The sequence below is a fragment of the Hyalella azteca genome, unplaced genomic scaffold, assembly GCF_000764305.2.
Source record: "Hyalella azteca isolate HAZT.00-mixed unplaced genomic scaffold, Hazt_2.0.2 contig2778, whole genome shotgun sequence".
Lineage (NCBI taxonomy): Eukaryota > Metazoa > Arthropoda > Malacostraca > Amphipoda > Hyalellidae > Hyalella > Hyalella azteca.
Genome location: NW_025933040.1, coordinates 15089 through 28814, shown reverse-complemented (window position 1 = coordinate 28814; position 13726 = coordinate 15089). Strand labels below are relative to the sequence as shown.

The 13726-nt window shown below is 37.5% G+C and overlaps 1 protein-coding gene across 1 annotated transcript; it reads right to left on the bottom strand.

Moving 5' to 3' along the window:
- Positions 1 to 4321: 4321 nt before the first annotated feature.
- On the bottom strand, positions 4322 to 13483 carry LOC108664804 (angiotensin-converting enzyme). The gene is made up of 14 exons (XM_018151500.2): positions 13083 to 13483; positions 12169 to 12302; positions 11675 to 11845; positions 11093 to 11198; positions 10395 to 10538; positions 9985 to 10121; positions 9619 to 9771; positions 9102 to 9271; positions 8678 to 8802; positions 7809 to 8052; positions 7313 to 7411; positions 6274 to 6414; positions 5392 to 5558; positions 4322 to 4702 (listed from the first exon to the last, which is right to left on the bottom strand). The coding sequence occupies exons 1-14, from the start codon at positions 13156 to 13158 to the stop codon at positions 4596 to 4598; spliced, it is 1974 nt and encodes a 657-aa protein (XP_018006989.1). The 5' UTR covers positions 13159 to 13483; the 3' UTR covers positions 4322 to 4595.
- Positions 13484 to 13726: the final 243 nt, after the last annotated feature.

The following is a 13726-nucleotide window of genomic DNA, read 5'->3' as shown; positions in this document are numbered from 1 at the left end:
TGATTTAAACAGCAATACGTGCTTAAATTCGCAGTAATCAAGAGAATCCTTTCAAAACTACTGAATGGATTTGAACGAAACTTAGTATTTAAATACTTAACCTTAGCAACGGTGATGTTTAGCTCGCTACAATTTTTCGTTTTGCCTTCGTTTGCGAGTTATACGGCTATACGGATACGGATATACGTAAACGGCTCTTGGTTAAACCGGCCGGTAGAAAAGCCGGTCGTTCCTCCTATATCTGTATAACTCGGGAACTAAAGCAAAATATAAAAATTGTCGCGTGCTAAACATCACCGTTGAGAGGTTAGGTATTTATGTAAAAAGTTTCGTTGAAATCTGTTCAATACTTTAGAAGAAATTCCTCGATCGCCGCGAATTTAAGAGACAAATTATCCGGCGATAAGGGCCGAATATAAGGAAGTGCGAAATCAAGAATGACTGTGAAATGAAAAAAAAATCTCACAAACGAAGGTAAAATTGAAAAATTTTAAAAGCCAAAAAATCAACGCTTGGTAGTTAGGAATGTATATTCAACATTTCGTTTAAATCTGTTCAGTACTTTGAAAGAAATTCTTTGATCACTGCGAATTTCGGCCTTTATCGCAATATAACTCACGAATGAAGGTGAAATTTAACATTTTTACAAGCTAAAAATCAACGTTAGGTTCTGATGAATATAGGTTCCAAGTTTCCTTGAGCTGCGTTCATTAGTTTGGGAGATATTACTTGATAATTGAATTTAGAGATTGGTCGTGAGACCGGCTACGAGTCCGGCCGAAAATTCGCCCGAGACGTCCTAGGTTTTTAGGGCTGAAACAGTTAAAACAGCTTAAAAACATATTAGTTCACTAAATGGGGTTCTATTTGTGAAATATACATTTGTGTTCAACATTTATCTATTAAAATTGCAGCGTACTAAATTTCAAGAAAGAGGCGTATGTTTTTATATGTGTCTGTCAGTCTGTGGGGGGCGCTAGAAGTTCACTAGGGAGCCAAAGGGGGCGCCAGCCTGAAAAAGTTTGGGAACCACTGCTCTAGAGTCTGCCGGACTACAGGTGCTTAGGTGCCAGGAGGACAATGTCTATAGCTTTTAGATGGTTGATGTTGGCTCCAGAGCTGCTTTGAGCGTTAATTTGCTGATCTACGGATGCGCACCCCTCAGTTTCAATGATTATGGCGACGCGTACCTTCGGTAATGTTCTCGGGAATTTATTGCTCTATACGAAAGTTTTTCTTGCATTTGTCGAGTAAAATTCCTGGACTACAATAACAGGGACAAAAAAGTGGAGACATTCGAGGGCTTAGTAGAAAAATTCAAAGAAATCGATGAAAGCGCAAACAGAGAAGCAGCCGTAAAATAATTGAAGGAGCATTTATACCGTAAATAATTGGGAATAAATAAAAAATCAATTCCATCTGAACCTGGAGAAGAAGACATCTACAAGCAACCTCTCTTGTATTTTGATTCATCGCATTCCCTAAATGAACCAATCTCTTTTTTAACAAAGGCACAATGCCAAAATTGACCCAAATGCTGCCTTCGCCATGACACGTCTCGGACAAATTTACGGCCGGACTCGCGGCCGGTCTCCCCAAATTCGGTGAGCATGGAATATCTCCCAAAGTAATGCGTAGCTCGATAAAAATTTGGCACACGTATTCATTAGGACCTAACGGTGATGTTTAGCACGTGACAATGTTTTTCGATTTTGCCTTCGTTTGCAAGTTATACGGCTTTATCTAATCTAAAAAATTGTCACGAGCTAAACATCGCCGTTGGGAGGTTAGGTTTCTATATTCAAAGTTTCGTTCAAATCTGTACAGCTAGTAGTTTAGAAGAAATGTCATGCTCACTGCAAATTTCGGCACGTATCGTCATATAACTCACGAATGAATGTGAAATTCTAAAATGTTCACGAGCTAAACAACACCGCTAAATCCTAATGAATACGTGTACAAAGTTTTATCGAGCTCCCTTCATTACTTTAGGAGATATTCCATGCTCACCGAATTTGGGGAGACCTGCTGCAAGTCCGGCCATAGATTTGTCCGAGACGTCTCCATGGCGAGATCGCGCAAAACTGAGCAAACTACTCAGATAAGTCGGCACCGTGTGGACGCTCTAAAAATTGCAACGATTTCATTCCGACTTAAAACTGCGCAGACAAATCGTTGTGAAAACTGAGCGTGTGGACCGGCCTTTATTAGACTGACGACTGACTAGCACTAGACCTCATACTCATCGCCTTCATAGCCAACTCCGGCAGGCCTGTGACTTTCGTGCGCTTTATAGTTTATGAGAACTTGGCTGTTTGTCACGCGCTTCACATCTCCAGAAAGATAGCGCTACGGTAGCAGTTGGACTTAGGCGTGGTGATCGTGAACGAAAAAAAGGATTGCATACTTTATTAACGTTCGGCGGTAGAAGAATATGCCTGGTTGGGCCCATCGCCGATTCCTGTACTTTTTGTGACTTGTTAATAGATCTAAAAGCTGTTTTTAACCAATCTTTTCAACTGACGGTTCGAAATCGTTACTGTACATTTATTACTACAGTTTGCGTATAGGTCTTTGTATGGGCAAGCTGCAACCCGACACATATTTATTTGATGGAGATATTTTGATATTTTGATGGAGATATATTGATATTTTTTTTATTTGATGGAGATAATTTGATATTTTGGCTGTGGAGAAGAACTACCGTATTTTGTTTATTTTTACGTTTGTCACGCGCTTCAAATCCCCGACGCAGAAAGTCATGAGGATTGAAGAATAATATAGCAGAGGTCATGTTACTTGCCGGATTGTCACCAAGCGACCGACAGATTTACAGATTTCACCAAGCGATTTACAGATTTACTAGCCGTCTGCACCATGTTTGAATTAATAATTCAACCATGGTCTGCACTATCCCCGTGTACAAGCTCCTTTAGGGAGCAGGGATAGTTTTTTGGAAGTTTAAGGTAAGTGCTGGTGTAGAAAGGAGGTTTAGACTTTTGGGTAAAATATTTGTTAAGTTATTTTATCTTTTACTGTTATATGTGTTATCTTTTTTATTTCATATTTTCTTTCTATTATTAGTGATCCAAGTATTGATATTTAATTTATTAAGCTGTAATTGGTTTGGTTATTCTAATATCATTATTGATGTTATTATTCTTAGTGTTCCTATCATTTATTTTTGCACTCAAATCAACAGTATTACTCCACACTCCACTGAATCAATCATCAGGTCTCCCGCACTGTTGCCATAATTATTTGAAATTTTTGGCTAACGTCAACATAACGGTCCTGGCTTCTCCTTGCCGAACACGTAATTTGTCAACAGCCAAACTTTTTGAGAGACCATGCACAAATCTGCCACTAGTGGCGTTAGGTGTCATGAATATTTTCAGAAGTTCCAGGGATTTAAGAAAGACTAATAGCGGAGGTTGTGCAGTGTATTTTACGAGAAAAGCAGGAGAGGAGAAGCAATTTTACTATGAATATTCCTAATGAAAACCATGCAAAGCGTCCCATTTAACAATGGTAAAGGGCATGCGGATGGTAATGCATGTCTTAACCTGCAAACTGAGACACGGCAAGCGGTGCACTAAATCGTGTGGAGTGTGGCCTTGGTCTTAGAATGGTATAGTAACACTACTTTAGATGCTCTTACAATGTGGATGTTATGCGTGATGGTGGAGTGAAAGAAACTAAAAACCCTGTTAATGTAATATGGCGTCACTTTCTGAATAAAACGAACTAAATAGAAATAACTAGATTAATGTACACTTCAAGTCATGATGTTATTCAAGTCACAAACGTAAGTAAGCTTGGGCTCTCTTGCAGTTTGTATGCCTGGCTGCTGGTGGACTATTGGCCCTGTAGACCGGTGCGTTTGGCGTTTAATTAGCTTTTGGTTCCAATTGACACGAGTTTGCCAGCGTTTGGTTCCTGTTGACGTGAGTTTGCCAGCGTTTGGTTCCAATTGACATGAGTTTGCCAGCATTTGGTTCCAGTTGACATGAGTTTGCCAGCGTTTGTCTCCAATTGACGTGAGTTTGCCAGCGTTTGGTTCCTGTTGACACGAGTTTGCCAGCGTTTGGTTCCAATTGACGTGAGTTTGCCAGCGTTTGGTTCCAATTGACATGAGTCTGTCTCTTATACACATCTNCAATTGACATGAGTTTGCCAGCGTTTGGTTTCAATTAACATGAGTTTGCCAGCGTTTGGTTTCAATTGACATGAGTTTGCCAGCGTTTGGTTCCAATTGACATGAGTTTGCTAGCGTTTTAACGACAGACGTACGTGCGTAAGGAAATTGATAACAATTAGATTCAGGAATAAACATAAATCGTTTATTTTCGTCAACAGGCACAGCAGACTAGAAAGAAATATATTTTTATACCATTTAAAAGGCAAAAATGCAGTTACTGTTTGAGGTTACGCTGCCCCACGTTGAAATGATGACTATAATGCGCATGCGATAATTCGAGTATTAGAGTTATTTCATAACATAAAACGGTAATGAAGCTTCGTTAAAAACTACAATCAATTTTGAATTATTGAGTGAGCAAAAATAGTAACAACTTGTGTCTTTGTAAAAATGGTTATTCGATCTCGTTCACTGTGATTGTAATCTGGTTATTTCTAGATTCATGCAATACTTTGTTGTAATTTTGACGGAGTTGCGGCGGACCCTGGCAGTATTCCCCATCTGCACACGAAAAATAAACCGTAATGGTTTCACTTTGTACGCACCAGCACGTTTTACGTGTGAGACCTTTACCTCACTTTTCACGTACTTTTATCGTCACTTTTTACGTACTGGGAGAGTCTGTCGAGCAAAAATTTAGGTAATTTAAATATATTTTGATATAATACGTGGCGCTCGTCGGTACCGCCTATGATTCCCGAAATGAAATTGATATATATGCAAATAGACAAGGTTCAGTTTTTTCCCGAAATGAAATTGATATATAAGCAAATAGACAAGGTTCAGTTTTTTCCGGTTATCAATGCGATCGGGTTATTCTGGAACCTTGCACTGGGTTACTCTCAAAATATGAACAATGAACAAGGATAACATAATGCAAATAGAGCGTGTATAGATTAAATTACCCAGATAAATTAAGGTTTACTTTACGAAGAGTAAATAGAATACATTGACTCTGAATTTCATGTTCGACTATGGACGACTTAGCCACACTAAAAAAGGACGGGTCAATAGGATATTGCTGAAATAGAGAAACACATGCTGCGCGTAGCACTGATAAGTTCTTTTCGGGGCCGAAATTGGAACAAAATGACCTACCTAAGGGTAAAAAGTGCTTCGATGTTTGGAAAAAAATCTCGTTAATTTATTTGAGTGCATCTAAGGCAGTGGCATAGGCAAAAAAATATCACCTCGTATCCAGCCTACGTATTCGCCGTGCCGCTCGTTGTCCGATTTGAGCCACCGTTCTAGCGGCGCAAAATATTCCCGCAGCACGGATGCGTCCAACGTCCGCGACCCTGTGAGTGACTCCAGGGCGTCTGGCCACGGCTTCGAAGAACCCAGGCGTAACATCGCCCTTCCAACGTACAATGTAATAATATAGTAACATAGTATAGTCGGTGTTGTGGATATGCTCGTGTGCCACGAGAGAGACACAACGTTAGTCAACACTATTGTTCTTCACAAACTCCTTTCATTGATAAAAATTATCGGGGCAAGAAATAGAATTGAAAGGCATTTCACCGATATGGTAGAGAGTTTAACAATTTGTACGTAACTCTAAATATCTGTATTTAATTCCAATTATGTAGATATTTCAACACTTTCATTATAGTTCGTTCCTAAGAGAAGAGGTCATGTTGCAGTTCTTATTCCCTCAAAACATTTTAAAATTCGACTTGTATTCCACAAAATAAATATAATTTCTATTAAAGATTATCGTTAACCGCGTGCTTATAAATTTAACTTTCAAGCATCTAAAGTCAGCACTTTTCAATTGTTGAATGTTCTAACATTCGCCTCTAGAATCATTAAAGATTTTTTAACCACAAACGAAAATACTCAACTTTAAATGATAGAAGATTTTATACTTATTTTCAACTTTCATTGATGACAATACCACCTTATGAGTGTGATTGAACATTCATCATGTGGATAAACAAAAAGCGTCAATATAACCTACGAAAAACTACTTAAAATATAATATATCGTGGAAAAGCCGAATTGTATTGCGACGCAGAAGATAAAAAAAGTATCGTATAAATGATCTTACACTGCGTCGCAGGACTCACCCAAGTGCTTCACCCGCTGCGGTAGACTTGTCGATGTCGCATTTGTGTAGCGGCAGGTTGGGGTCATTGGGGTCGTACTGGCCGGCCTTCAGACACATCGCCTTGTGGAACTGGAACTGCACGATGAAGCTCACGAAATATCTGTGATCAGGACTTGTCAGGTCAGCAAAATCTGGTGTGAAGTATTATCTCGTCTACAATATAGAACAGTATTGTCACGTGAACAATATTCAGTGTAGTCATCAAATGAACAATATAGAACCTTCTTACCACGTAAACATAATGCAGACTTGTTATCACGTGAACAATATTCAGTATTGTGATCAAATGAAAAATATAGAACCTTCTCACCACGTGAATATTATGCAGTCTTTATGTCACTTGAAGAATTTAGAGCTTCTTCAGCAAGTGAACAAAATAGAGAATTCGTATCACATGAATCATAAAGTCTTCTTTCCATGTAAAAAATTCAAAATCGTTATCATCAAGTGCTATCACAACGAAAGCCAAATAACGAGCGTAGGTGAATTGAACCATTTATGAATAACAGGGGTTTCTTGCTCTCATGCACCTCCTTTTAAAACTGAGCGAAATTTTTTAATTAATTCCACTAATCGAAATAAATTGTTTTCCAAACATCATTATAATGTAAATCTTATATAAGAACTCGTCACAAGAACTACAGCGGAGCAACCGAAGTAAAAATCTCATCGCCATGAAGTTCGAGCATCACGTACGTTTGAAAAATCATAGGTAATTCCTTGATTAATAACAATATATTTAGCTAATTTCTAATGTAATAACCATTTTATTACACAAAAAAGCTATTTTTTTCCGAATGAAATAAAAAATTATCCATATTAAGGTTCCATTTCAACTATGGCTCTTCTGCCGCAGTATTGAAGGTACAACGGTCACCTAAAATGTAAAATATTTTTAACCTATATCGGGCGACGGTAGCTGCAAACCTTGAATATTCTAATTGGCCATAAGGCAAAATTTTGTAAGTTTCCCACTCAAATTCCTGATGTAACATCACCTGATGTACGGTACGTCGGCAACCACATGGTACTTGGCGCCGGGATCGAAATCCTCCTCGCTCCTCTGAACCGGCGGCTTGAGCCCTTGCAGCTCATATCTGCGGATAAAAAACATTTGTGATCATATCTGTATTTATTAATAATTATCACTAAAATCTTTTCGAAATAAGACAGAAAAGGATTTGCCATCATCATTATAGTGGTAGTAGTTTTTTATGATACATTCAAATCGCATTTAAATTAGTGAATTTCAGATTTTCCATAAAAGTGTTCACGTAGAATTTCAGAGCAATCATGCTTGTTCGAATATCGTTTATCCAAGCAATGAATAAAATATCCTTTTTCAAACTCATCCATTTATCAATTCAATTCACGCCATACGACGAAATGTCACTTTCAAAAATTAAATTTTCATAAGCAAAATGTATTACATAATAAATTCGATTTCTTCGACCTAGAAGAATTCTCGAGTTAGCGAACTCTACTTCGTCGCACCTCATGTTCCACCATTCACAGTTCAAATCTTGAGCAGTAATGTTGCCGCTGAAGACCCGCCAGCGATATTTATCGATCAGGTAACCAAATGGGAGGAAGGTGACTTTGTCCAGGGCGACTTTCATGAGGAAGTTTATGTCTGATTCTTCATCGTCGACAATTTGTTCGAGCAGACCAATCTTGTGCAGGTGCTTGGGAGTGCGCACACTGAGAGCAAGACTGTCCCCAACCGCCTCATGGAAACCTATAATTAATTGGTCACATAAGAATTTTTTTCCGGATTTTCACATTCATTCATGTGTTAAGTCGGTCATAAAGTAATGAAAGAAAACTATGCTTCAAATTAGTAGAAATTCTATTTATATTAAAGACATAGAAGTAAATTTCACCGAAATAGCTACGCTGCGAAATATAGATCAACATAATGTATTAGTTTGTTCATTGCTGCAGCCCTTATTGACGCGAATTTTAAATATTTTGATTACTTTAATCGCACACTAAATTTAAAAGCAAGGAAGTATAAAATAATAATTAATTGTACTCTCATTGGAACCATTTTAATGACCAGCTCCATCAGCAGGTAAAAATTGAAAAATGAAAAATACAAGTAAAAGCAATTCGTACGACTACATTTATAAAGAAGTCATGAAAACCTAAAATAACAGTAAAAAATAAAATTAATGTGAGAAATACATCCCAAACAATTTAACGCTTACAATAAAAATAAAATATTAAGAATATTTTAGATCAAAGACATTATTTCAAGGAATATATTGGAAGATGTATTGAATTTATTCTGGTTTAATTCGCGTTTTATTTATTTATTTATTCGGTTACGCAAAACGGTAATCGTTGACTAATTTTTCTACCTGGATTAGCCCCGGAGCGGAAGACGTAAGGCTGGTCTTTATAGTGCAAGTAGTACTCAATGTGCCCCATTTCGTGATGTATTGTGAACAAGTCGTCCATCGTGATGTCCGTACACATTTTTATCCTGAGATAAAATTCGAACTTAGAATTGCAACGAGTTCTTTGCAGATAAATGCACGTTGAGTTACATACATGCTAGGTTATATGTGAGGTACATGTTAGGTAAGACTCGAAAATCGAAATGTTTATATTTTGATGGTCAAATATTCCTCTCCGTGCAATCGATCGCTGTGGCATATTTTTAAACAATGCAACTGTGGTAAAATTGTAAAACTGGCATGGTTCCAATAGATTTAATATTATTAAATGATAAACGATCTCCAAAATTTTCACTAGCGAACATTTTTCAGCAAAACTCATCACCTGAAGTCTTGTCCGTCGTAGAAGTCCCAGGCAGACGCGTGACACACCATATCCACGCTAGGAGGCTTCGTCAGAACCGACTTCTCCCAGAAGCTGGCGGGCATTGCGATGAGATTCAGTTCTGTGTAGAACTTGTCGGCGAGTTCGAACATCTTCTTTGCCGTGTAGCCCTGTGAAAGCAATATGAAATTTGGAGATAGTTTTATATGTTTAGTTGTATACAAAAATTTTCTGAAACCGTTATTAACGAACTACAGATTTCGTTGGATTGTGAAGGAGTTTGTTCGTCATGCAAATAAACGATCTCAAATTTAGATGGTTGATGTAAATATATAATCGACCTGGCCTCATAAATATGCTTATATTAATTTGTAATAAGCACACTGATGACCTTTGAGGAATAATTTGAGCAGTTTATGGAATAGGTTGCTTACATGCTTTTAGGCCAGAAAAATTACAAATACAATCAACATCACAAATAACAACGCCGACGATATAAATAATAATTTTAAGCTACCTGGCTTTTCATGGCTGCCGTGACGTCAAGAGTTGGTTTATTAGGGAAAGGTTGGACCAAGTCGTAGATTCCTCCCCAGGACTGAGCCCACATGTTCCCCAAGATGGAGGCCGGGATGGGGCCGGTGAGGTTCACGTGATTCGCTCCATATTCCTTTATTAGCAGAGAATGTATATATGTGTTAGAGTACAGTGAAATTACTCGAAATTCATACAGATTTCGACTTTAACGTCTCAACCAAAACCTGGTCTTCAACAACAATTACAAGGACGGTTTCAATAATAACAGTTGGACTAAGTTAAACTACAACAACTATAAGTTATAAAAATGTGAAGTTTTAGATAAAATAGAAATTTATATAGTTACCTCTCTCAGCTTCCTCCTGACATAAGCATGTAGCTGCTCATAAAGAGGCTTGACTTCCTGCCAAATTTTTTCGATGTCGGACTGGAAGCTCGGAGACTCGTATGGATCAAGCCACATCTCACTCATGTCGCTGAAACCTGGAGAAAAGAAGGACTAGACTTTCTAAAAGTGCGGAAATGGACTGAATCGTTATCTTGGACTTTCTCTCTAAAAGTATGTTACGGGGAACTTTTAATGAAATTCAATTTTATTTACAACAGCCAAATAGCCTTTACGAAATTATTTCCAACGATCAAATAATCACTGTAAGAAACAATAGAAGTTTATGCGAAACATTACCTATATAATTATTCTCTTCTACAGTCGAAGATTTATGCAATGAATCATTTGAACTAAATTCATGAGTTTACCGTTGAGTCTGGCGGCTTCATTGGAGAGCTGGACGTACTCGAGGAAGTTGTTCCTCACACGCTTACCCGACGCGTCCCTCCACCTCACCCACGCCTCCGTCAGAACGTTGTAGTCGCGCACCTGGTCCAGCAGCTGCGTCAGTTCTGCTCAAACATGACAATGTTTCAGCGGAGACTCGGACAGTATGAGGAAATAAGCGTACCTACTTTAATGTTAATTCTATATATTCTACATCAGAGTAATGGCTTCCAGTGTTTACTCATAAATGTGCCGCCCAAAATAGTCTACGTTTATGATAGATCATACATGGTGGTGGACTTAAGTGCTTGTCCGGTACTTTTAGGGTAAATCTTGGTTAGGCAGGGGACGACATGCTTCTATCATTTGCATCCCCGTGTCTACGAATGCATCGAATTTTATTGATACCAAATTTTCTTTTCGAAAGGGCTGGCAAATAGAGTTAAAATAAGAATACAGTTATGAACAATTGACCACTTAATTCGTGGTCACCAACCGTGGTGACCAACCCGCATAATAAAATGCTTCAAAAATGAGAGGATAACTTTGCCGAAAACAGACGGTTAGCTCACTACACAAAATGTACAACACAATGGCACTTAAAAAATTAAATGCCACAAGGGAAGGGAAACTTTCAGCCTTCACAATTTTGTCAAAAGACTTGGAAGCTCAGGCCCACCAGGTTCGAGGTTGAGGTCGCACACACTCTCGTTTTGGAGCTCGACGCACATGTCAACGTGGGCTGTACTGTACGTGGCTACCATGTCAGCGGTGATCTCGCTTAACTGTAACCGTGTTACAATACACAAATATATAATAATATAATACATGTATCAATGATACTTTAATATAAATAATGCAATAATATTAGCAACCAGCAGAATAATAATGCAACAGCTTTTAACAACTTATCACCTCGTCCATTATGACTATCCCCGGCTTCACTCGATTGGGTTTTGATCCCATGCAAAAAAAGAGACTACGATGTTTAATTTTTGATACTACTATACGGAAGTTTCCAGCCTATCGAGATGCCTATCGTTTAAGTGGGATTGCCATTGGCGTCTTACCGTCTCATGTACAAGAAACTACTGAAAAATATCGCTTTATGTTCAGAAAAATACCCGAGCTGAGACATTCCGGCAAGGAACACGATCCAGCTAAGTAGATGCGTTTTGGCCAATTGCAGAATTATTTATTATATATATTCTAAATTAGATTGTACCGATACACTCATCTATTTACGCCGAGAGTTACTTACATTACTGAATTTATCTGATGGCAGCGCAGACATTCCCTGTACTGAGAACTGTTTTAGTTGACGTCGCAAGTTGGGATCGGTTGTTTGATTCCATTTCTCGTCCCACTTTAGCAGCTTCCATTGCTCCCACTCAGATTTGCTTTTAGCTGCATTTTCGTTTTGCAGTGCCATCTGAAGAATATAATTATATGTTATGTTGCCTCTCCTCCCTCATCCTAGATAAAAGTAACGCGCCTAAACCATTATTACATATGATAATATCTATTGCACCTTATAAATTGAACAAGAAAATAAGAAAGATTTACCGTACCTGTTTTTTCAATGCTTATAACTATAGGTATCAACATTAAACTACTCTCAGCAGGTTTCAAGTTACATATCAAAGTGAATATAATGAACATTAATACGAAATGTAAGAAAGATAACTATATTTCATTGGTATAAATGTATTCATTTCAAAAGACAATCCTGAATCCAGACAGAGTTGACTGTACCATGGTTTGTTTGTTGGTCTCGGTTAGGTTGCAGTCGTACGCCCAGGACGCGAGCGACATCTTGTTGGCGTCACGGGCGACCTCCGCGTTACGTCTGCTCAAGTATTGCTCGGCAGAGGCGTCTAGTCCTGAGCCTGCACGCAAATTAAGACCACAAATGTAAAATTATCATTATAAATGATAATCATTATTAATATATGAAATTTTTAAGAACTATAATAACTCTTTCAATTATTAAGACCATTCAAAAAAATTTACTGAAGCACCCTAACGTGACGGGGCTGATGCAGAATTTTTTTACCGATTTAGTTGCTAAATTTTATTAGCACGGAAACTATAACAGGAAATAAGCCAGGAAAATTTTGTTTGGGGAAAATTACTTACGCAGACTATACATAAATGTTGGAAGTATAAACTCAGGTAAATTAAAGAAGTTTGTGTTGCTTTATGGGTGGACCTTTATCGACAGAATGCGACCGTCAAATGTATACTAATTCGAACTTCACCATATGTACTTTTACATTATACACATATGAATGCAAGATGTAAATAGTAATGACCAGTAGTAGGTACAAACTAGCCTCGTTGTTCATTTTTATGTGCCAGTTATCATCATAAGTTGTAAATACCTGGATAATTAAAATAGGCGAGCACAAACAAATCAATGTAGAAATTATTTGAAGTCTAATTAGTAGAATAGCCATTTAATGCACCAGAAACTTGATAACAAACCAAGTCATATTAAAAAATATTTATGCATTGAATGATTTAAATAGTAGGTTGCGAATATATTATATTATATTATTATATATATACTATATTACATATTATGAAATACTAGCGTATTTCATTACATATTATGAAATACTAGCGTATTCATAACGAATATTTTTAATAAGGAATATCATGCTCACCATCCAGCGCCCGAGACGTCGCCAGCATCAGACATGCGGTGTACACGCAGAGCGTCACGCACGTGATTCCCTTCATCGTATGAATTATTCAGGAATTTTCGTAGTTTTTCTCTATTTACTAGAACATTTTTTAAAATAACGCTAATGCATTCATTTCCACCTTGAAAATCATCGGCTGTTTAAATAAATGTTTGTACTTTCAAATGGCGTGTCTGTCGGTTAAAGAGCGCGATCGATGAGGAAAGTTTTGCTCATCAAAATGATACTTAGGTTTGAAAGTTTTCGAAATTTTACTTTCAGTTAGGTTTTTAAAGTCTTTCAAATCCGATCCTCAAATCCTGCTCTCAAAACGCAAATGAGAATTCTATCTTCAATTTTCGAGTGGAATTTGAGTCATACACGCGCATTAATAATAAAAAAAATTTGGCCGAAAAATATAAGATAATTGGGAAATAATTAGATTGGTTTAACATTTAATGTGCTGAGATTATACAGACAACAATCATTCAGAAGTATCTAGCACACGTCAGCTCAGACCAGCATAGTACCGAAATTTTATTTGTCGTGAAATTGAAAAAGCAAATTAGATAATCTGTTTTATAAATTTAGTACCTACATTACGCTTGGCATTAATATTCCAGGAA